The sequence below is a fragment of the Magnolia sinica genome, chromosome 9, assembly GCF_029962835.1.
Source record: "Magnolia sinica isolate HGM2019 chromosome 9, MsV1, whole genome shotgun sequence".
Classification (NCBI taxonomy): Eukaryota; Viridiplantae; Streptophyta; class Magnoliopsida; order Magnoliales; family Magnoliaceae; genus Magnolia; species Magnolia sinica.
In genome coordinates, this window is record NC_080581.1 from 87,817,655 (window position 1) to 87,843,170 (window position 25,516).

The following is a 25,516-nucleotide window of genomic DNA, read 5'->3' on the forward strand; positions in this document are numbered from 1 at the left end:
AACTTAGGACTCTAATTTGGTAATTTCTTTCCAAACTCTCTCTTTCTTCCTAGATTTTCTTTTCCCTTCTTAGGATTAGGTCTCAAATTTAAATTGAGGGCAGCGAGTGTTTCATGCCCAAGTGGGCCCGTGACAACACTCGACTTCTCTTGACTGAAGGAGGATTGGTTGAGGGGTTGACTATCCATCATAGGACTAGACACCGCTCGAAATCCCCTGAGTTAACTGAAGTTATGGCTGAAGACCAACCTCCTCTACTTCCACTTAGGGGGGAGGATACCCAAGATGATAATGAGGTGCAACAGGCACCCCCGCCTCGTACTTTACGAGATTATCTACAACCGGCGGGAGTGAGTACGCCCCATGCATGATTTTTTCTGAAGACACAGGATAAATGGACATTAAGCCAGGATTTATTCAACTCCTTCCCAAATTCCATGGACTTGAATCAGAAAGTCCATATTTACATTTGAAAGAGTTCGATGAGATTATGGCAACATTATGTTTTCCTAATGTATCTGAGGATACAATCAGGCTGAAAGTCTTTCCTTTTTCCTTAAAAGAGAAAGCTAAGACGTGGTTACATTCACTGCGTCCTAGATCCATTGGCACATGGAACGACATGCAGAGGGAATTCATAAAAAAATTCTTCCCACATCATAAAACGATTACCCTCAGAAAAGTAATCATGAACTTTGCCCAAAAGGAAGATGAAACATTCTTCCAATGTTGGGAAAGATTCAAAGATTTGGTCAGTTCATGCCCACAACACGGATTTGAAACGTGGCGCATTACAAATTTTTTCTACGATGGACTGACATCTTCCATGCGCCAAATGGTCGAGACAATGTGTAATGGAGAGTTCATTAATAAAGATGTTGACGAGGTATGGGATTACCTCGATAGTCTAGCTGAAAAAACACAATCATGGGACTATTACCCAATGGCGAACACCACGTCTAGGCCGACTCAATTAAAGGAGAAAGGTGGATTATATCTCTTGAAAGAAGAGGATGATCTCAAGTGTAAAGTGACTACGCTCATAAGGAAAGTTGAGGCCATGGAAGGAAAGAAGGATAAGGTTAATGAAATTGTTTGCGGCATCTGTGATTGCAACATTCATACAACTGAAAATTGTCCTACAATACCCGCCTTTCGAGGAGTGTTGAATGAACAAGCTAATGCCGTAAACAACTATCAAAGACCTTTTACTGGACCTAACTCCAATACGTACAATCCTGGTTGGAAAAATCATCCAAACTTTAGTTGGAGGAATGGACAAACGGCTACCCCTCAAGGTTTCTTCAATCAAAATCCAAATCAAGTGAAACCTCAAGAGGAACCGGTTCAAAATTCCATACAAGAGCTGGCTCAGGCAATGCGGGGAATTACAGATTTTATGTAAAAGATAGATTCTCGTATGACGGTTATAGAAAAGGGGATGCTTCCTGCACAACCGCTCCCCAATCCTAAACCGCAGTACGAGATTAATGATCCCAGCTCTTCAAATCAGATGGGGCACGCTAAATCCATCACCACTCTTAGGAGTGGAAAGATCATTGATAAAACTCTTCCAGTTAGGCCCGAAAAGCCTCAAGAACCAGAAGAGGACAACAATGATGGATCCAGTGATACCCCACAAAAATTAGAACCGGAACTTCTAGAGAAGCCAGTTGCTCCGTTCCCCCAACGGTTGGTTTCACCAAAACCTCTCTCTAACTCTCAGGATATCCTAGAGGTGTTGAAACAAGTGAAAGTCAACATTCCTTTACTTGATGTCGTGAAACAAATACCTTCATATGCCAAATTCCTGAAAGACTTATGCACGACCAAAAGACGGCAAAGTATTCAAAAGAAAATCTTCTTGACTGAGAAAGTGAGTGCCATCCTGAAGCAAGACGTGCCGCAGAAATTCAAGGATCCCGGTAGCCCAACCATATCATGTGTAATCGGGAACCATCGAATTGATCACGCACTTCTTGACTTAGGAGCGAGCGTAAATCTGATTCCCTACTCGGTATATAAACAGTTAGATTTGGGTGAGATAAAACCCACCCTGACCACACTACAACTTGCTGATCGCTCTGTTCGTGTACCAAGAGGGATAATTGAGGATGTGTTAGTTCAGGTCGATAGATTTTACTATCCTGTAGATTTTATCATCCTGGACACCGAACCCATCAATAACATGAGCACTCAGATTCCCATCATTCTTGGTCGCCCATTCCTTGCCACGTCAAATGCAATTATCAATTGCAGGAATGGTGTCATGACTATGTCTTTTGAAAATTTGACATTGGAGTCAAACATTTTTTTCAATAACGGCAGCAACTCAGAGGATGATGACGATTTCCACGACATTAACATGATTGACTCTTTCATGGAAAATACGACACCTCTGACCTTATCATCCGACCATCTAGAGACGTGCCTGGCCCACTCCCATGATTTTGATGATGACATGATTAGGGAGACATGCGCCTTGCTTGATACTGCACCGGTACTTGAAGTTAACCGGTAGAGGCCACAATTTGAAGAATTACCACAAACCAACGTAGTGCCTCTACCGTCTAACCTCAAGCCACCGAAGCTTGACCTAAAACCTTTGCCCTCTGATTTGAAATATGCCTATTTAGGTCAAGATGAGACGTACCCAGTGGTGATCTCTGCCCACCTAGAGAAAGAACAGGAGAGTATGCTCATATCTACTCTCATTGAGCATAAAGGAGCCCTGTGATGGATGATAGCGGACCTCAAGGGAATCGATCCCTCGATTTGTACTCACCGCATATATCTTGAGGATAATGCAAAAACCGCTCGGCAACCACAACGTAGACTAAATCCAAACATGAAGGAAGTGGTTAAGGCCGAGGTTCTTAAACTATTAGACGTGGGTATCATATACCCTATATCCGATAGTCAATGGGTGAGTCCAACTCAAGTGGTCCCTAAGAAGTCCGGAATCACCATCGTAGCCAATGCCAATAATGAACTCGTGCCAACTAGAGTCACTACTGGTTGGAGAATGTGCATTGACTACAGGAAGTTGAATACCGTCACGAGGAAAGACCACTTTCCTTTACCATTTATTGATCAAATCTTGGAAAGGTTAGCTGGTCATTCCTATTACAGTTTCCTTGACGGGTATTCGGGCTACAACCAGATAGAGATAGCCCCTGAAGACCAGGAAAAGACCACATTTACATGTCCCTACGGCACCTTTGCCTATCGAAGGATGCCATTCGGACTATGTAATGCCCCTGCCACCTTTCAGCGATGTATGCTTAGTATCTTTTCTGATATGGTAGGGCAATATCTAGAGGTCTTCATGGATGATTTCTCTGTTTACGGTCCATCTTTCAGCAAGTGCTTAGAAAGTCTTAAATGTGTGCTGAAAAGATGTGAAGAAAAGAACTTGGTACTTAATTGGGAGAAGTGTCATTTCATGGTTCAGAAGGGAATTGTCCTTGGGCATATCATCTCGTCCAAGGGAATCGAGGTAGATAAGGCAAAAATCGATCTTATCTCTAACCTACCTCCACCCAAGAACATCGAGACGTGCGATCCTTCTTACGACACGCTAGGATTTTACAGCGATTCATAAAGGACTTTAGTCTCCTCTCTCGCCTTTATGTAATCTTCTTCAAAAGGATGCTCCATATGAGTGGATTGAGCAATGCCAGGAAGCTTTCACTAAGCTTAAGGGCACGTTAACCACGCACCTATCATGCAGCCACCCGACTGGAGCCTTCCTTTTGAAATTATGTGTGATGCCTTCTGATTATGCTCTTGGGGCGGTCCTAGGCCAGAGAAAAGATAAGAGGCCCTACGTCATTCATTACGCGAGTAGGACTCTAAATCCTGCCCAAGTGAACTACTCGACTACGGAAAAGGAACTCTTAGCCGTAGTGTTCGCCTTGGATAAATTTAGGTCCTACCTGATCGGATCCAAGATCATTATCTATACAGATCATGCGGCACTGAAGTATCTTCTTTTTAAAAATGATTCTAAGCCCCGCTTGATACGATGGATCCTTCTACTCCAAGAATTCGATTTGGAAATTAAAGATAAAAAGGGAGTAGAAAACGTTATGGCCAATCACCTCTCTCGCCTTAATACCTCTGATTCCCTTGAGACGCCCCATATCAACGACATGTTCCCTGATGAACAACTGTTCAGAGTCTCCCATTCACCTTGGTTCACTGATATTGCTAATTATCTTACTACAGGTGTCATACCGACACAGTGGACTGCGCAAGATAAGAAGAAATTTTTCACCGAAGTGCGCAATTTTTTCTGGGATGATCCTTATTTATTTAAATATTGCCCAGACCAAATCCTAAGGAGATGTGTACCAGACGATGAGCATCAGAGTGTCATCTCCTTCTGTCACTCACAGGCCTGTGGTGGTCACTTTTCTGCTAAAAAGACCACGGCCAAGATTCTGCAGTGTGGCTTTTACTGGCCCACTATGTTTAGGGACACTCATGAGTTTTGCAAAGCTTGTGAGCATTGTCAGAAATTGGGAGCATTGTCCCATCGAAATATGATGCCTTTGAATCTCATCCTTATCATTGAAGCATTTGATTGCTGGGGCATCGATTTCATGGGACCATTCCCCCAATCATTTGGAAATCTGTATATTTTGCTCGCTGTGGATTATGTCACTAAATGGGTCGAAGCGATTCCGTGTCGAACTAATGACCATCGCACGGTCATTAAATTCCTAAAAGAAAACATCCTTTCTCGATTTGGAACGCCTCGAGCCATCATTAGTGATGGGGGCTCACACTTTTGTAATAAACCATTTGAGAGCTTAATGAAGAAATACGGTATCTCTCATAAGGTGAGCACCCCATACCATCCACAGACAAGTGGACAAGCTGAGATTTCCAATAGGGAGATCAAACATATCCTAGAGAAAATGGTTAACCCTGATCGTAAGGATTGGTCAATCCGATTGACCGATGCCTTATGGGCATACCGTACTGCCTTTAAAACCCCTATTGGAATGTCTCCCTTTAGACTTGTCTATGGGAAAGCTTGTCACTTGCCTGTGGAGATGGAACATAAAGCGTATTGGGCGATCAAAAATCTTAATTTCAATCTAGACATCGCTGGCTCGCTACGCAAACTTCAATTAAATGAACTTGAGGAAATCCGGAATGATGCATACGATAATTCGAGAATTTATAAGGACAAGATGAAAGCATTTCATGACCAACATATTTTGCGAAAATCATTCACGCCTGGTTAGAAGGTCCTTTTGTACAATTCTCAATTACATCTCTTTCCAGGTAAGCTTCGATCTCGTTGGACCGGCCCTTACATTGTTGTCACTGTTTTTCCGCATGGGGCCGTTGAGATAAGAGATCCCGACAATGGCAAGGAGTTTAAAGTCAATGGACATCGATTGAAACCATTTGTCAAGAAATTTGATTCAGAGGACATGTCCATGCCTCTGACTGATCCTGTTTACCAGGATTGATCTCCTAGTCTGATGGAGGTATAGGTAGGTTTCCTGTTTTCTTAGGACTAGGGTAGTTGCTTTATTTGTCTGGCTAAAGACGGTAAACTTAGCGCTCCTTGGAGGCAACCCAGTTCTTCATTTCATTTCATTTTTATCATTAGTTAGTTCAATGTTTGTGGGTAACATTACTGCAAACCCTCACGAGACTACAACTCGTCCACTAGGGGCAACCTAGGGGTTTAAAGGCTTGTTGCATACGCTAAATGCAATCGAGAGCACCTACGAAAGTGGTGTAGGTAGGATTTCATTTTTATTTTTTCTGTTGGTTTCTCTCTTGTGCTGACCCGCTCTTATGTAGATATCTTTGGAAAGCCTATTGATTCCTTCGTCCAGGTACTATCTTTTCATCACTTCTCTTATAATTTTGTTGTCCCATGTGCATTGCATGCTTATTTCTTTTACATTGAGGACAATGTAGATTTTCGGTTGGGGGTGGGAGATTAGGTTTCTTAATCAGTGTTTTCTTAGTCTTGAGCAGAAATTGTGAAATTTTTTAAATTTTTCTAGAATTTCGTATGAATTCGAAGCGATTTTGACGGCCATCTTGGACTTAGAATTACAAGATAAGTGATGTTGGAATTGATGACTCTTGGATTCAACTATTTGTTAGATTTCACAGTAAAGTTAGAACTATTAATCCATGATTACAAGTTTTAAACATTGAGTGAATCATAATTTTACATGTCACATCTCGCTTACACATTAAGGTTTCATTCGATATTGAAGGATTAATTTGGTGATCACGAAGCTTGAAAGGAACCAACTTGAAAAATTGAAAAGATTGGGCGAATGGTTTTCACCATAGGTTTGCTCCCTACAGGTGAAGGTTTGATTCCCCAAGGTTGACATTCATAAACTTTTTGGCAACCGGTCTTTACCATAGGTTTGCTCCCTATAGGTGTAGATTCGATTCTCCTCCTTGGTTGTACTTTTAAACAAGTTGACATAGTGTGAAAATCATCAAAAGCTGGAAGAATGAATCAAGCTTTGGTTTAGGTGTTGGTTATCATGAATTCTCTTGTGGTTACCAATGATATCCTGAAATTAAGAAGTGAACCTTAATGATAAGCCGAGATTACACGATACACTCATGGAATTCAATATTTAGAATCGTTCTAATTAATGGATTAATATTTGAGCTTGATTATGAAGTTTACCATGAGCTTGATTTCAGGAGAAATTAATGCCAACATTCATGAATCTTAGAATTTGAGTATCTGAATTGTTTTCATAAATCTCTTGAGTTTGTAGAAATTGTCCTGTAATTCTCAATTTATTTTTCGCATACCTTGCTCGGGACTAGCAAGATGCTGGTTGGGGGTTGTGTTGAGGGTCAAATATTGCATATCAGACCCTATTATTACCTGGGTTTTCAAACATGATACTGTTTAACGGCCCGATTTAAAACGTGTTTGTGTTGCAGGGCGTGTGTACGAGCCTGGACTGGGAAAAAAGTACTAAAAGCATGGATTTAGCGGTCTGAAATCACCAAGGCAAGCGACGGACCCCAGGAGACCAAGATCGACGGATGTGCATGCCAGGGATTCAAGAAAATCAAGAAATTGGAGCTTAAGTGGCCCAAAAGACGTCCAAAATGCAAGATCACAGGGTTCTCGCCATCCGATCAGCTCAAAACTTTATACATGGCCTGAGGGTCATAAATTAACCGTACACGTAAATTTTCATCCATTGGATCGCTGTGGAAGGGGCCCAACGGACAGATCAGCCCACAATTTACTGATCTGGGACCCACCTGATCTCTGGATACTCCTCATCTTCGGTCTCAACGCCTTAAATCATGAGAAGAACAAGATGGATGGTGTGGATTTCTCATAATCATCATACAGTGTACATAGTACACTTTTTGCACTAAGACTGCATGGCAACACAGGGACGTCTCCCTCTCCTATTCAAATTCTCGCCAGCGCGCAAACAGAGCTCGCGGCTGGCGTTTGTGGGGCCCAGGCATTATTCAAAAGACAGATCTGGACCGTCCATGTGAATCACAAGGGCCATATCATGCATGCCTAGGTGGAAAATTCTCAAAAGGTCCCAGAGATTCATTTTTGATCGTCCAAAAGAAAGATAGACGGTGAATGGATCTGGTCCAATGGGCCGTGCATAATTTAAAGAAAACCCACCCTTCCTGACCAGTTTTTCGTCAGGAATCCAAATAACGGAGTGGATTTATCATTCGAACTCAACAAGTGGGTCCCACCGACAGCCAGCGCAAGAAGCGCTGGCTCTGTTTCGCACGTCCGTGAAATCCGGCGCTGAGGGACCGTTCTGTGAGCAAGAGGTCGTCCGAATCCATGATCTGGACCGTTCACAGGCTGAAACAGGTACCCATAAGACCAGTCAAGAAGTCGGTTTTGAGGACTGGACGGCGAGCCTCCCAAACTGAGGCCAAACGCAACTCCTTTTGCGTTGCCAGCACGCTGCTGCATCGCTGGCTGCGTAAGAAACTTTCTAGGAGCTTTCCGCACCGACTCTAGGAGCCACGGCATGCGCCTAATGCATATATAAAGTGGGGAGCTGAAGACAGAAAGGGAAGAAAGAGAAGAAACGTGAAGACAGGGAGCGTTTGGAGGAGATCAGCGTTTGAAGGGAGGTGGCTGGACGATTGCAAGAAAGAGAGATCCGATTTTTTTCTTTTCCTTTTATTTATTTCTTTCCTTTGATATTTTTCCTGTGGTTCTAGCATGATCATGCTAGGCTAAACCTCTTAGCTGGGGCTAAGAGGTGAAGCTTGTAGCCTGATGGGAGTTTTTACTTATGCCTCTTTTTTTTTGGTTTAAACAGAACTGATGTTGCTTTTAGTTTAATTAAAGGAATGTTTCTTGTCTTTAATGGTCTGTTGTGACTGAAATTACAATGGATCTGCAATGGCCTTGAATATCTCTTTTTCCCTTTTAATGTATATGACGTCAGGAAGCCCTGTTGTTCACCATCGCCTCCTGGGCATGGTCGAATGATGATACCCTTCCTAACTTTCATGCATTGTTGATTGGTTGGTAATTAGTTTAATTCTGTTGTTTGCTTTACCTCCCGGGCATGGATTGATGATGGAATCCATTCTAATTCATATACCTATCATCTTTTGAAGACTAGATCAAGTAACGTTCAGTTTAAATTTCATAATTCTTGATGCAGGCATAAGATCTCCCTGATCCCTACAAGTGGATCCTCTGAATCCCTAGTTTCCTTCCGTTGAATTCCTTAAAGTTTTACATTAATCTCTCACCATTATTCATCAATTTATATTTGATTTAGACTGCATCTTAGGCTAGTTCTATTTCTACCTAGTTCCAGGAAACGTACAAGTTTCAGTCCCTGTGGATTCGACCTCGGTCTTACCGAGTTTATTACTACATCACAACCCTATACTTGGGGAGTAAACAGTTATGCATAGTATATTTATAAGGGTTTGAATTTAATTACTAAATCGGCTACAATATCTCTAATTAGTGTACATATGTAACGTTTGATAGAATAGTTGTGATAAGTCTGTTGAAATATATACCTTGCCCAAAGGTGATAAAATTCTAAGTCTTGTATGGGCCACAAGTACAGGATCACATCCGAGTTACTTACCAACGATTTTTAACTGTTGATTTACATGGACAATGTTTGGATGACACAAGCCTCACCAAAGTGGCCCTGCCATGATTGGGGCCATAGCAATATTTTAGAGTAATCCAATCTGTTCACAAGTTTGGCAGAACTTTATACATGGCGTATCAAAATATGGAGCATGTCCAGAGGACCGTAGCTCTAAGTGGGCCAAAATGTCAGAAACAGTGAACTATTAATTACCATCTGATTTTTGTTGCCGTTGGTACACCTGTACCTAAGATCAGCCTCAATTTTAACCCACACCATAAAATGAGATAGGAAAAATGGTGAATAGATTGGATTTATCACAAGCCTCATGAAAGTGGGACCCGTCAAGATTGAAGGTTGTTTCAGGACCTGATGCAATTCACATCAATGACTACTGGTGTAGGATTAGATTCGAGATGGATACGGTGATCTTTGGGCCCACCGTGCCGGTTGAGAGAAATCCAATCTGTCTATAAGATTTTCCAGGTCAATCTTTGTATGGCACCGAAAGATAAAGATGGACCCTTAAAGGCCACCATTCTAATTTTTCCAGCTGTGGGATCCATCTTTGCAATGGATTAGGCTCAATTTTGGACCATGCTCTAAAATGTGATGCAGAAAATGGTGGACGGTCCGGATTTGTCAAAAGCCTAATGAAAGTGGCCCACCTTCCTCAATGGTATCATTTAAGTTAGATTGGAAAAGGTTTTTTAAGTCTATAAACCAAAACTGAGGAAGTATCAATTTTTCAGTGTATAAACCAAAACAGAGGCGGCTTATGAGAAAAATCTTTCTTTTTTTTTTTTTGTATAGAAGGGTTGGATGAGTAAGATTATTTTATCCCACCATGCTCCAATATGAACAGTGCCCAGCTGTGTGAATGGTCTGGATGGAATTACATCCGAGCAGTTCGGTGGCTTTCATTTGAGGAGTAATTCGGTGTTTTGGCAGTGGCCATGCTTGATAGTAAGCATTGGAATATGAATGTGACCTCCGTGTAGCCCGAATCTCTGTAGGGCCGGCCATGATGCTTGTGTTATATTCATCTGCTTTGTCATCTCGTTTTAAGACCTGGGCCCAAACATGAGGGAGATCCGAAACCCAAGTGCCCCACAGACCAGAAGGCCTGATTTTTGGGTGCTTATGAGAACCTGAGTGGGCTTTTTACCCGCTATGTGTTGATTTAGGTTTCATAAAATTTGAAGTTTTTGTTATATTTGTTTGGAATACTTCCGCTAATAATGCAAAACCCATTCTGTAGGTTCTCTCATGGGAGATGCTAGCATTGATAGTTGCAATTGGTGAAACTCTTCCTACACAAATGATATGTATTTTGCTCAGCAACCTTAGAGTATCCTTCATTGAAGTCACAAGCAATGCTCTCAATGCCAAATACGGTTAAAAAATAAGTGGGGCAACTCCAATTCTATGCATTCATGGCACCAGTGGCAGTAGGAAACATATGGAGTATTTGTGTGGAGTTTCTTACAGAGAACCCAACCATAACCATCTTTCTCATATGATGTATCAGGGCGTGTTTGGACAGGCAAATCCCATGGGATTGGGTTGTATTACGGTGGATTGCACCCTTTTCGAGCAATTACTGACTGCGTCAGTGGATTGCTTGCAATCCCATGGGATTGCTATATCCAGTGAGTCACCTGCTGGGATGTTTGGACTGGCGGATGGGATTTGCCCTATCCAGCCCCTGTTGTGTTTGGACGGGCATGGGATTGCAACATACCCCATATAATACACGAGAATTATTCCCATTGGTGTGACCAATAGGAATCTTTGATCAGAATTATATTTAGTATTTATGGTTTAAATACAGGTTTGCACCTGATAGACGAAGTGGATTTACATACATATACACAGTGGGCTCCACATGGGTTTTATATCATCAACCAGGAAACAGGTGCGCATCTGCGAGAAATACCACCAATCCCACGAGAAATTCAGCAAGGAAATCCCAAATCCAGCACGGAATCCATCCGAATCCACCTTTAATCCATCTGAATCCACCTTTAATCCCATCATTCTTCACTCTTGCGCCCCCAAACATACCTCAATAGGATTCAAAAAACCTATCCACCCTAATCCCTTCCAATCCCATCCAATACGCCTGGCCAAACAAGCCCTTAAACGAAAGTGCTAACTTTTGTAACTCAATCAGATCAATCAGAAATTGTGCAACTCGTCCTATTTTTATTCAATGTATCTTCTTCCAGAAGTTGCTCCTATATGTGGGATGGTTCTCTTCTTCTGCTGTAATATTATTTTGATGTGATCATTTCTATATGTATATTTACTTTTGGAAAGTCAATTTTGAGTTTTGAAACCATGAAATAGAAGATAATAGAATTTCAAGCAGGCACAAGAGAATTGCATTATTCAAAAACGTGGGAGCTCACTACTTGAGTATTATTGAAGTGCTGGTGCTGTTGCTAGTTGATATTGAAGTCGAGCCTACACAAAAAATAAAAAACCTTGGAAATAGCAAGATAGATAATGAGAGTGGAGAGCGTGAGAGGGAGATGGTGAGAGAGAGAGAGGTCTCATCTCATATGCGTGTGGGATGAAGACCCACGTGTGGAGACTTTTTAAACCAATATAATTAGGATTGTAAATGGGCCGGGCTCAGGCCTGTAAACTCATATTTCAAATAGAGCTTTATGTCGAAAACAGTTCAAAATCCAGGCTAAGGCCTACCCTAGGCCTGGCCCATTGACAACCCTTCAAATAGTGTCCGAGAATCACTCACTTTTCCTCGTTTCTTAGCTGCAGGCTCCATCCGGACAATCATTGGATCCAACGAAATGGTTTGTGGTCTCGGTCACAGGAAGTGCTGTCATTGGGCTGGGCCTGGATTAGTATCGGCCCAAAATTTAGACTGGGCCGGGATTAGTCTTGGCCCAGATTTTAAGTTGTTTCAGACTGGGTCATTGGGCCAGCTCTACTCAAAAATCTGGTTTTTCAGATCCGAGCCCAGCCCATTGACACCCCTGCTCATAGGGGACGCGGATTGCGTCCTACCCCCGCCTGTCTTCAGCCACGAACCGGCAGTTCCGTGGGCGGGCCCACTGTCATCTATCGGTTTATCCACGCCGTCCATCCCTCCCCTCGGAAGATCCAACGCTCAAGTGGACCACAACAAATAATAAGCTTGGTTGCATTAAATGCACAAAGCATTAGATGTCAGTAGCATTAAATGCGAGAGTCACCTGTAGTGTGGTCCACTTGAGCGTTGGATCTGCCTAATTTTTGTACTTATGCCTTAAAATGATCCGAGGGGAGGGATAGACGGCGCAGATAAACCGATAGATGACAGTGGGCCCGCCCGCGGAACTGCCCGTTCGTGGCAAAAGACGGGCGGGGGTAGGACGCAATCCGCGTGATCAGAGAGCACAGGAGCATCTTTATATACATACAGAGTTACTTTGAGAAGGACCCTAATGCAACAGAGTAAGGTCCATGATAAATGCATTTCTACCGTACACATGGCAAATAAGTGATTGGAACTGCATTGAAATGCCAAAAGCGAATTGTATATCTATCATGCATGGTCTTAGATAAATAATATAAAACATAAAAAATAAAAATGACAAAAAAGCCATCCTTACTCTTAGTAGAGGTTAAGAGAGGGTATGTGTCGGATCTTGAGCCAGTCTTCTCCCTCATTCTCTCTCACCCTTTCTTTCAATTCTTCTGGCATTTCTATCAAGTTTAATTCTTGAAGGTTGGTGAGATGTCGCATTCCATCTGGAAGCATCTTCAATCTTTTGCAGCTAATAAGTAAAGATGTAAGATTAGGCATCGCTCCTTCCTCTACTCTCCACTCCTCTAATTCATTGCATTCCCAAATAATCAAATCGTTGAGAAGCGGAAACCCTCCAGCAGAGAAAACCATTTCCTTTGTCACGTAAGCATCGCCACCATAACGGAGAATCCGAAGGTTGGGCAGCTTCTCCAGCGTTCCCATCGGGTCTTGCTCTAATTTGGATCCAAACAAGTGTAACTTGGTGAGGTTAGGTGGGAATTCGTGCAGATCCGGTAATTTCTCTAAGCGTCCACTCAAATCCATGTTATATAGATGGTGATGATTTGAGAAGGACTCAACAGCTGGAATGAAGCTTCCAGATCCTCCCCTTAGACACAATGATCTGAGGTGTACTAATTTAGAAATAGGACCGGATGATGCCATACGGAGATCTCCGCATATAGACAATTCTCTCAAATTGATCAGTTTCTCCAACTCATCTTCTGTCCAGCTGCCAGCACCTATGTATTTTAGAGTCTGGAGATTGCTTAAGCGATGAACTGCTGTACCTTCGCTGAATTGACATTCATATTTTACCACTAGGTGCCGTAACTGTTCCATCTTCCAAATATCAACTGGTAGCATTTTGATATTTGTTGACCATAGATTGAAAGTCTGTAAATTGGAGAGGCGGGTTATGGTGGATGGTAGATTTTTTAACTGGGGACCCACGAGACATAGGTACCTCAATTGGATTAGAGACCCAATTTCATCGGGGAGACTAGTGAGCTTTACGTACCGGAGATCCATCACCCGAAGAAATTTGAAAGCCCCGAAGAGGCTTTTCAACACCGGTGTTTCAAACTCTTCCCGCTCGTCATTGTAGCGCAACAAAGATCGGAGGCGGTTCTTCTTCTGCCCGAAATAGGCTTGTAAAATTTTCTCTGCAATGAAAACAGTTGAATGGTTTTTTTATTTTTATTTTTATTTTTAAGTTCCTCTTGGTGCAAGGATTGGACTATATTGTAATCCAACTTTGCAAATTCAAGCAAATCAACGTTCCTCCCAAAAAAATAAATAAATAAATAAATAACAAAGATCGGAGGTGCAGAGTGGAGCGGTTAGAGGAGATGAACTTACGAAGGCCACCAGAAGCAGTAATTGCAAGCCGGCGTGGCTTGGTTGATGATGTAGGCGCTGTCTTCCCATACACGTCCAGAAATCTCTCCTCCTTGGCATTTGCTATGGAGAGGTCGCGTAGAAGATCATGAATATGGCATTTCCTAGCTGTTCCATTTGAATTCCTTTTCATCACCTGAATCATGCTTCTGTTGATGAGCTCTTCTACGTAATCCTCTGCAACATCCTCCAGTTCTTCTTCTCCTCTTTGCTGCACAAACCCTTCAGCTATCCACAACTTAATCAAGTTGTCCACTTGAATTTCAGAGTCTTCAGGAAAAGCTCCGAAATAAAGAAAGCAGAACTTCAAGTAATAGGGTAAGTCATGGTAGCTGAGGGCCAATATGCCCGAGATGGCATCTTCGCTTTCACTTAGATGCCATTTGAGACTTGTAAGCACTTTGTACCAATCATTCACTGATTTCTCTTTCCTGGATAGGACGCCTCCTATTACTGCGATAGCTAGAGGTAAACCTCCACATTCCGCAACAATCTTTCTCCCCAACTCCTCCAGATTTGCAGGGCATGGAAGAGCAAGATTTCCAGGAAGTGCTTTCTTACAGAACAATGCCCAGCTCTCACTTTTATTAAGAAAATGCATTTCATGGGGCATGCTCTGTGCATCTGCATACTTGGCTATTTCTACTTTGCGAGTGGTGAGCAGCACCCTGCTGCCCTTTTGCCTGTCTGGAAATGCAGAGACCAAACCGTTCCAAGCGTCTCTCGTCCATATATCATCAATTACCACCAGATATTTCTTCCCTTCCAAGTGATCATAGAGCTGCTTACCCAAGTCTTCCTCAGCCGTCGTCTCCCTTTCATTTCTTCCCAGAGATTTTAGAATGCTCAGGAAAATCTCTCGCAGTCGATGTTCTTGAGAAACAGACACCCAGGCATGAAAATCGAAATTCTTCTTTACATCGACGTTATTGTAAACTTTCTTAGCAAGAGTGGTCTTACCTATTCCTCCCATACCAGTGATTGAAATGACAGCACGCCGCACATCTCCTTCAATCAGCCGCCCAACCAGTGTCTCTGTCTCATCTTCAACACCAACCACATCAGCTTCCTCGGTGATGGGAGCCCTCTTCTCCCTCCATGTATAGCTTTGATCTGAAGAAGATGAAGCTTCCCCGGATGCTGATATATTGTCGATGCCAAGCTCTGGTCTGTTGGACAAGATCTCATTGAGCCTTCTTTCTATGTCGCTGATCTTCTCTCCAACCTGGCGGATTGCTGGGATGTCTGTGATGCGACGAGAAAAACTTCCTAGGATTCTCATGAATCCAGCACTTGTCTCTCCTCGCTGTTGTGCAATGTTAAAGATGTAGGAGTCGATGATGTCCTCAGCATCATAGGCTACTTCTCTTATTTGGCCCACCCAACGCTTAACCACAACATTTTTTCTGCGCTTCCCATCGAAGTGCTTGAGTAAGTCACGTATTTCTTCAAGTTTTTCTTGAAGAGATGTGACCCGATCATGTACTCCTTCAAGGAAATATGCTTCCTTTGTTAGAAAATCGAGCAATTTTTGCATAACGAACTGAACAGCAATCTCAGCCATTCTCTCTCTCTCTCTCTCTCTCTCTCTCTCTCTCTCTCTCTCTTCTTCAGAAGTCTCTGTGTCTAAAGCAAGCCTTTCATCAACTCCTTTGAAAGGAAGAAGGAAATATCTCCGTAAAAAAGCAAAAGCAAAGGCGCTCAATTATTTTGCCTTCTGCTTTAGCAAAAAAAGCAAAGGCACTCCCATTGAAATAGGGAATGGAATCTTTGAAAATTCATTGTTGTATCAATGTGACTGGACACATCCAACTTTATACAGCTTAAAACGCAATTCCACAGGTCTACTGTGTTGTGGGCGATCAATGACCACCGTTTCTTATAGTGTGGTCCATTTAAGATTTGGATTATCTCGTGTTTAAATTCATTCCCTAAAATGGCCTAGCAAAATAGATGAACGGAGTAGATGTAACACATATATCTGTGTGGCCCAATCATCCTGCAGCCAAGCACTAGAGAGAATCCGCGTCCGTAATCCCCGCGGCTGTAATAGTTCAAAAGAGTTAATAATGCAAATGTTGGTGACTTGACATTGAGAAAAGACGTTCGGAATATAATACTTAGGCAGCACGTGACACTTCATACTCAGCTACTAATAAATTATGTGATATACCTTAGCTCATGGTAAAACAACTAGACTGTGAAACTCACCCCATTAACTCACGGTCAGAAATTCCTATTGTTTGAAGGATTGCAATCTCAGATTCGTGAACATGTGCGTGTTGAAAGACAACTATTTTATTTATCAATTTGGAACCGTCCAATAAATGTTCACCGGTCTAAGATGAAAATAATAGCATAAGCTTATTTCTTTTACTCATGATATATCTAAACAATGAGGTTGTTGTTGATAGGGTTTTTTCTACAGGCACAACTGGTCGTGAGCTTCACTCGATCTATTGAAACCCCCGAGTCGCAGGTACCTCAATTGGATTAGAGACCCAATTTCATGGGGAGACTAGTGAGAGCTACCTTGCGGAGATCCATCACCCAAAGAAATTTGAAAGCGCTGAAGAAGCTTTTCGACACCGATGTTTCAATCTCTTCCCACTATTAATTGAAGTGCAACATAGAGCAGAGGTGTAGGGTGGAGCGGTTAGAGGAGATGAACTTACCAACGCCACCAAAAGCAGTAATTGCAAGCCGGCGTGGCTTGGTTGGCAATGTAGGCGCTGTCTTCCCATACACGTCCAGAAATCTCTCCTCCTTGGCGTTTGCTATTGAGAGGTCGTGTAGAAGATCATGAATACGGCATTTCATAACTGTTCCATTCGAATTCCTTTACGCCACCTGAATCATGCTTCTGTTGATGAGCTCTTCCACAAAATCCTCTGCAACATCCTCCAGTTCTTCTTCTCCTCTTTACTGCACAAACCCTTCAGCTATCCACAACTTAATCAAGTCGTCCACTTCAATTTCAAAATCTTCAGGAAAAGCTCCGAAATAAAGAAAGCAGAACTTTAAGTAATAGGGTAAGTCATGGTAACTAAGGGCCAATATGTCGGAGATCATCGCATCTTCGCTTTCATTTAGCTGCCATCAGAGACTTGTTAGCACCTTGTACCACTCATTCACCGATTTCACTTTCGTTGATAGGACGCCTCCTATTACCTCAATAGCTAGAGGTAAACCTTTACATTTCGCAACAATCTTTCTCCCCAACTCCTCCAAAATTTAGAAGGCATGGAGGAGAAAGATTTCCAGGAAGTGCTTTCTTACAGAACAATGCCCAGCTATCACTTTCATTAAGAAAATGCATTTTATGGGGCGTGCTCTGTGCATCTGCATACTTAGATATTTCTTCCTTGCGAGTGGTAAGCAGCACCCTGCTACCCTTTTGCCTATTTGGAACTGCAGAGACCAAACCATTCCAAGCCTCTCTAGTCCATATATCATCAATTACCACCAGATATTTCTTCCCTTCCAAGCTCTCATATAGCTGCTTACGCAAGTCTTCCTCAGGCGTAGTCTCCCTTTCATCTTGTCCAAGAGATTTTACAATGCTCAAGAAAATCTCTCGCAGTTGATGTTCTTGAGACATAGACACCCAGGCATGAAAATCGAAATTCTTCTTTACATCGATGTTATTGTATACTTTCTTAGCGAGAGTAGTCTTACCTATTCCTCCCATACCAGTGATCGAAATGACAGCACGCCGCGCATCTCCTTCAATCAACCGCCCCACCAGTGTCTTTGTCTCATCTTCAACACCAACCACAACAGCTTCCTCGGCGATGGGAACCCTCTTCTCCCTTGACGTCTGGCTTGGATTTGAGGAAGACGAAGCTTCTCCACATCCTAGTATATTGTTGATGCCATAATCTGATCTGTTGGATGAGATCTCGTTGAGCCTTCTTTCTATGTCACCGATCTCCTTTCCAATCTTGTGGATGAGAAGGAGATCTTTGATGCAATAAGCAAAACTTCGTGTGCATCCCATGAATCCAGCACTTGTCTCTCTTCCTTGATTTTGAATGTTAAAGATGTAGGAGTTGATGACGTACGTCCTCAGCATCATAAGCTGCTTCTCTTATTTGGGCCACCCAAACCTTAACTCTTGTTGGAGAAAGGGCACTCAAACACTGCAAAAGAGAGAATTGGGCAGAAATATACTCAAATAGTTTTTGCTAAATGCACTTTAGTCATAACCCACGATGCCTTTAAATAGGCATTACATGTTAACTAAAAAACAACAAAGATGTCGAAATAATTGGCACTAACACCAACGTGTTTGCAACTGAATAGAAAATTAAGGAGCAAATACTAACAAACTTAGACCAAATTAATAACAGCAAAAAGGCTATTGTCAATTTTGAATCACCCTTTCAACACTCTCCCTTGATTCGAAATTGCACACACCAATCAATGATCTGAAGTAGATATACTTTTGACATGGAAGAACTTTTGTGAATATATCCGCTGCTTGCTTTTATCTGTTTTTGGTATGTCTTCACATGGTTTTAGATGGTATGGCCCACCCGAGCTCCATTTAAGGATGATTTTTGAGATATACAGTAAACTAAAGGGAACCCATAAATGCATGGTGTTGATGTTGTACACACATCACGGTGGGGCCCACACAGCTCGACCTCAGGAGAAGTTTCCATGAGGGTGACCTCATAGTTCCTTATAGTACCATTTCCATATATATATATATATATATATATATATATATATATATATATATATATATATATATATATATATATATCGCTGCACGACTCACTTGCGAACACGGACTACCTACGATTAGAACTCATCATATCTAATGAGTCTAGAAAATCTGAACGGTCCACATGAAGCAGAACCTCATAAAGCCTCCTACTACCAAATTTTACTTTGAACCAAAACTTCGGTGGGCCATAAAAATGCAAACAGTTTCTTCCCTTGATTTGAATTTCTCTTTTCTATGGCCCACCAGAATCTTAGATCAGGGTGAAAATTCACCCCCTAAGGTTTCATGGGATTCCTCATCTTATGGACCGTTCGGATTCGACACCCATGACACGTGTCAAAGGTGCGCACGTGCATAGGTGGGCATGCCTATATATATATATATATATATATATATAGTCTCTTATAATTTAACATACTATCAAAGTTAGGGTTCTGATCAACTGTACCCACTTGACCATCATCACCGGCCTGCCCTTGTCATGGCATTCGCTCGTGACATTACCATTGTCCATGCAAAAGACACCACCCAAATCCATCACTTATGCAATTCATACACTGTCATTGTCATTGGGGCTAGGTCACCAACTTATGCTCACTAGAATACCCACATTTAAAATCATAAATATAGATGCTGATACAATGGCTATTTACCGTGCCTGTCACAGGGGTGATATCAGCTTCATTAGAAGGAGAAGACATGAATCAGATTGTCGTTATTGGCAACGAAGTCGATTCTTTCGTTTTGATAAAGATGCTTAGAAAGAAGATTGGTTTCCGGAGCTTATTTGTCTTGGTCCGGTTGAAGAGAAGGAAACAAAGTCCAAGGAAACAAAGCCAGAGTCGGGCAGTGAAATAATGGCTCAACCGTCAATCTGCGCTTACCCATCAAGTGCACCACCCCTTTATCCATACGAGGCCGGCAGCAGTCGTGGATGACCCTTTTTATTCAACCATGTGATAATAATGAAAATGGCAAGAAAGTGCTAAGGAGATTTGTGCAAGACCGTTAATAATGGTCTCTCTCTCTCTTTTTTATTTTTTTATTTTTATTTTTATTTTTAATTTTTTTAGGGGCATTTGCAACTGTGGGATCTAGTCATTCATTGGTTGGCGGGTAGAACTATCTGGTTGGATGCACATGTATGATGGACATGAACCATGCATGATTTTATTTCTAGCTGTTCATTTTTCTCATGCATGCATCCAAGCCGATAGTGAATATCGTGTTTCCCAACTGATATATGAGCCGGATATTGCACATTTGTGTCACGAAGTACATTTCTTCTTAGCTTATCTGAGTAAAATATGTAATGTGACGTGTCGTTACGAATATAAGTGTGCAACGTTGCTAATAACGCTTAAGAAAAGTCTAGATAATAATCAAGCTTCTTATTACTTAGATGATATAACAGACGAAATCCATACCCCATACCGTCCATTAGGTGTGCAGACACATTTTCACCTTGAATCCTAAAAGATCAGTCTGATTCAAGGCTTAGGTGGGAAAAACCACAAGGAACCGTGTTAAATCATGCCTAAAACCACCAAATTCACTTGCTGTATCGTACATGAGTCTTGAAATATCCTGATTTTCAAGGCGTCCTTGTGGGATGTACCAGATGAATGTATAGGATGACGTATATATACAGAAAGGTGTAAATCACACAATATTTGGACAATTGTAATGATGGGAGTCCACGTCTTAACTGATCTGTGTACACCACCTAAGTTGAATCGGCTTGATTTTTGGGACTCAATCAAACGGAGGGGTGCACCTGATGGATGGAGTCGATCTCATCCACATGAAGTCATTTCATCCGCGTAAGTGAATGTTGTTGTGGGTAGAAATGGACCAGCCAATAAGATAAGGTCAGGTCGTACATCTATACGCACCGTAAAGTTACTCAACAACGGTTACAATGAAGACCCCAACCCGAGTAGGAAAGCAGCTCCAGTTCAGCCATGGTAAAGACCTTAGCTCCATCCCCGACCTAAGTAGGAAAGCAGCTCGGCTTCGACAGTTTAGGACAGGTTGGCAGATCGACCATCCACTTAACGCCAAAGGAAAATACAACCTTGATTTATCAAAGAATCCAGGTCGATGAACTGATATCCAAAACAACGGTATAGATCACCTCGGATTCTCCACCTCGGCTCCCCATCGCATGCTTCCGCTAGTTCCGACATGCACCGGACCGATTCTATCCAAAACCCTAGCCGAGGGTTTTCGAAGTCGATTACAACACGAATATCTCCAAGATCTCGGCCGAAGATCTCAGGAGATATTCGGGGTATTCTCGGATATATACAAATCCAACTTGGGATCCGTATCCTACTACAATGCACTCTTACTAAACATGGAAGATCCATTTACACCATCGCATCTCCTCACCTATAAATAAGGACACCCCTAATGGTGAAAGGTACACACAATCTTAAGTCAAAATTCCTATTTACGACTAGACCTAGCTTCCCTACTTGACTTAGGCATCGGAGGGTGCCCTGTCGAAGCCAGGGTCTCATTTGTCTGTTCTTTGTGCAGATATTCAGAGATTCGAAAAAAGTTACCCAAATTTCTGCATCAACAAAAGTCATTACCATGCAAGAAGGCAAGCATTTTAGGCATGATTAACAATATGGCTTGATAGAGTTGTTACCTTGCCAGGCTACTTTGAAAACTGAGACACTATACACCATTCGTGGTGGGGCCCAACACATGAACTGTTTCATTCTCGACCATACATACAGTGGCCCTGTCATGCAACATACTAAATAGGCATGAAGTTGGCCATTCAATCACCAAACCCTATATATATATATATATATATATATATATATATAGAGAGAGAGAGAGAGAGAGAGAGAGAGAGGCATGCTCACCTATGCACCTACGCACATGCGCACCTTTGCACACGTGTCATGGGTGTCGAATTCGAATGGTCCATAAGATGCGGAATCCCATGAAACCTTACGGGTTGAATTTGCACCCTGATTTAAGATTCTGGTGTACCATAGCTAAGAGAAATTCAAATCAAGGGAAGAAACTATTTGTATTTTTCATGACCCACTAAAGTTTTGGTTCAAAGTAAAAATTGGTACCAAGGGGTTTCAAGAGGTTTTGCTTCATGTGGACCGTTTAGATTCTCGAGACTCATCAAATATGATGAGTTCTCAAAAAAGTTCGTATGTAGTCCGTGCGAACTGGATCGCAGGTGAGCGTTCCGCTATATATATATATATGCAAAAAGGTACAATGCGCTCGACCTCACGATAAGCTCTGGTGAGGTCAAGCTGTGTGGGCCCCACCGTGATGCGTGTCGACCATCAACACCGTGCATTTGATGGGTGCCCTCTAAATTATGGGATATCCAAAAATCAGTCGTATACGGAACTCAGGTGGGCCATACCATCTAAAATCATGTGAAGACACCGTTAAAACATATAAAAGCACTTGGTGGGGCCCACCTGAGTTTTGAATGCTACTGAAACTTGGTCTGAACCCTCATCCAAGTGGGACACACATAATGGATGGGCTGGATTTACAAACCACATCTCGGTGGGCTAAAAAAACTGATTATAAATGTTTTAATGGTGCACGGCCCCTTCCCACTTCTGTATGTGGTGTGGCCCAACAAGTCATGGATTGACTTGATTTTTGAGACCTAGGCGCACGATGGCACGGTGCATCTGATTGATGGGGTAAATTTTTGAAACGCATCACGGTGGGGCCCACACAGCTCGACCTCATAGGATGAACTCGTGAGATCGAGCGCATAGTACCCTCTCTCTCTCTCTCTCTATATATATATATATATATATATATATATATATATATATATAGCTCGACCTCACAAGTCCGTCCCATGAGGTCGAACTGTGGGCCCCACCGTGATGCGTTTCAAACATCTACCCCATCAGTCAGATGCACCATTCCATCATGGGCCTAGGTCTCAAAAATCAAGTCAATCCGTGACTTGTGTGGGCCACACCACATACAGAAGTGGGGAGGGGCCGTGCATCATTAAAACATTCATAATCATTTTTTGGGCCCACCGAGATGTGGTTTGCAAATCCAGCCCATCCATTATGTGTGTCCCACTTGGATGAGGGTTCAGACCAAGTTTCAGTAGCATTCAAAACTCAAGTGGGCCCCATCAAGTGCTTTTATATGTTTTAACGGTGTCTTCACATGATTTTAGATGGTATGGCCCACCTGAGTTCCGTATAGGGCTGATTTTTGGGATATCCCATAATTTAGAGGGCACCCATCAAATGCACGGTGTTGATGGTTGACACGCATCACGGTGGGGCCCACACAACTCGACCTCCGGGAGCTTATCGTGAGGTCGAGCGCATAGTACCTTTTCATATATCTACACACACACACACACTGGCCACACCACCGTGAGTTGTGGCTGGCATGAGTTTTGAGTCAGGCTAATGTATGGAGTGCCACTTCATCCTGTAGACTGGCACCTGATGAACACACACATTGGCCACACCACCGTGAGTTGTGGCTGGCATGAGTTTTGAGTCAGGCTAATGTATGGAGTGCCACTTCATCCTGTAGACTGGCACCTGATGAACAGGTTCTATGCAAGATAAACAATATTGTGGGCCCCACACATATCTATGAATGGGTCGGCCTCTTCATTGTTTCCCATGGTGTCGCCCACCTTAGATATTAAATAAGAATTTTTAGTAAGTTGTGTTTTATTATTATTATTTTAAAAGCATTTTAAACCTCAAAACATACTCAACATTCATCAACACTTGTTAATATGGTCCATACGATGAGCGTTTTCTCATACATCAAATAAGAGAGTTATCACCTTCATCCGAACCCAATATATCAGCATTGCTTTCATCGTCCTATCTATTTTATGCATTTCTAGTTTCATTGACAACAAAAAATATGTTTACAGATTCGAATGTGCTATCTTCTTTAGGATAATTGTTTATTTCTTCTAAATCAGAATGTGGTGAAATTTTATCATTATGCTTCTGTATAGATTTAGCTAACTTTTTGAAGCTTTTTTATTTTTATTTTTATTTTATTTTAATCATGGACGCAACCTGATCTTGACTCAACTTGACACAACCCAAGCACAACTATAGATAATCATACTTTAAAGAGAGAATCAGAGGAGAAAGAAATCAAGGAAGGAGAGAGAGAGGTGGTGTCACTCGTCATCGCTCGTCGAGTGGCGGGGTCCTTGCCAGCGTGCTACTCAAGTAGGGTAAAAGTAAAAAAGGAAGAGGGGCCGGGAGAAGGTCGGGTAAGGTACATTTAGGTTTTAACTTTTTTAGTTTTTATAATATATATAATATAAAATATATAAAATTCAAGTGAGTTGAGTTCAAGTTTTGTTTCGAGTCGATTCAATTTAAGCTTGAAAAGGCTCGAACTTGACTTGTTTTTTTTTCAAACTATAGGTTTAGGTACTCGACTTGACCCAAATTAGTCTGCAAGTCGAGTCGGATCGAGCTCAATTGAGTCGATTCAAGCAAGTTTCTCGAGCTAGCTCGACTTATGTTCAACTCTACAGACCACCACGGTGTGACAATCGAGATCATTCATTCAGTAGGGTCCAATGTGTCAATCGACGGCCAAAAAAGTTTGTAGTGATAAAATCCAAACTTCTGGTATAGATCCACATAAAATCAGTTCATTTATTCAGTCAATTGAATAAGACGACTAGTCTAGTGAGAATCGTGTGTTGGGTGAGCACGCGAGGACGACTATACGACAACCAAAGTCCAGAACTAGGTTGATTTAGAGAAATACTTTAATAAATATTCTGGCAGAGCGTGATGGGTGATACGCAGGTGGTTACAAATTACAAAGAAATTACATACGCGGACTGAAAATAATTTAAAATGAACCGTCTAAATTATGGGTACAAGATATATAGATGTGTCAAGATAAAAAAGAAAATCTCTTACCTGATTATCTAGCTATGATCAGATCCACATAAAATCCAAACTTCTGGTATAGATCCACATAAAATCAATTCATTTATTCAGTCAATTGAATAAGACGACTAGTCTAGTGAGAACCGTGTTTTGGGTGAGCACGCGAGGACGACTATACGACAACCAAAGTCCAGAACTAGGTTGATTTAGAGAAATACTTTAATAAATATTCTGGCAGAGCGTGATGGTGATACGCAGGTGGTTACAAATTACAAAGAAATTACATATGCAGACTGAAAATAATTTAAAATGAACCGTCTAAATTATGGGTACAAGATATATAGATGTGTCAAGATAAAAAAGAAAATCTCTTACCTGATTATCTAGCTATGATCAGATCCACATAAAATCCAAACTTCTGGTATAGATCCACATAAAATCAGTTCATTTATTAAGTCAATTGAATAAGACGACTAGTCTAGTGAGAACCGTGTTTTGGGTGAGCACGCGAGGACGACTATACGACAACCAAAGTCCAGAACTAGGTTGATTTAGAGAAATACTTTAATAAATATTCTGGCAGAGCGTGATGGGTGATACGCAGGTGGTTACAAATTACAAAGAAATTACATACGCAGACTGAAAATAATTTAAAATGAACCGTCTAAATTATGGGTACAAGATATATAGATGTGTCAAGATAAAAAAGAAAATCTCTTACCTGATTATCTAGCTATGATCAGATCCACATAAAATCCAAACTTCTGGTATAGATCCACATAAAATCAGT

General features: G+C 41.8%; 2 protein-coding genes and 1 non-coding gene across 3 annotated transcripts; all 3 read right to left on the minus strand.

The window, feature by feature from the left end:
• Positions 1–670: 670 nt before the first annotated feature.
• On the minus strand, positions 671–777 carry LOC131257291 (small nucleolar RNA R71). The gene has a single exon (XR_009177300.1). It is a non-coding gene; the product is annotated as a small nucleolar RNA R71 (small nucleolar RNA).
• An 11,751-nt stretch (positions 778–12,528) lies between these two features.
• LOC131255980 (disease resistance protein RPP8-like) lies at positions 12,529–15,810 on the minus strand. Its single transcript, XM_058256953.1, has 2 exons — positions 14,035–15,810; positions 12,529–13,838 (listed from the first exon to the last, which is right to left on the minus strand). Exons 1-2 carry the CDS (start codon positions 15,635–15,637, stop codon positions 12,760–12,762), a joined length of 2,682 nt encoding a protein of 893 aa, XP_058112936.1. The 5' UTR covers positions 15,638–15,810; the 3' UTR covers positions 12,529–12,759.
• Positions 15,811–17,266: 1,456 nt separating this feature from the next.
• On the minus strand, positions 17,267–18,073 carry LOC131255328 (disease resistance protein RPP13-like). Its single transcript, XM_058256028.1, has one exon. The coding sequence runs from the start codon at positions 18,071–18,073 to the stop codon at positions 17,267–17,269; it is 807 nt and encodes a 268-aa protein (XP_058112011.1).
• Between the last annotated feature and the right edge of the window lie 7,443 nt (positions 18,074–25,516).

Coding starts and splice junctions, on each gene's coding strand:
- LOC131255328 (XM_058256028.1), bottom strand. CDS start 18,073: ATGGGATGCACACGAAGTTTTGCTTATTGCATCAAAGATCTCCTTCTC.
- LOC131255980 (XM_058256953.1), bottom strand. CDS start 15,637: ATGGCTGAGATTGCTGTTCAGTTCGTTATGCAAAAATTGCTCGATTTT. Junction 13,839..14,034: donor TACTGCTTCTGGTGGCCTTC/GTAAGTTCATCT, acceptor TTTTCATTGCAG/AGAAAATTTTACAAGCCTAT.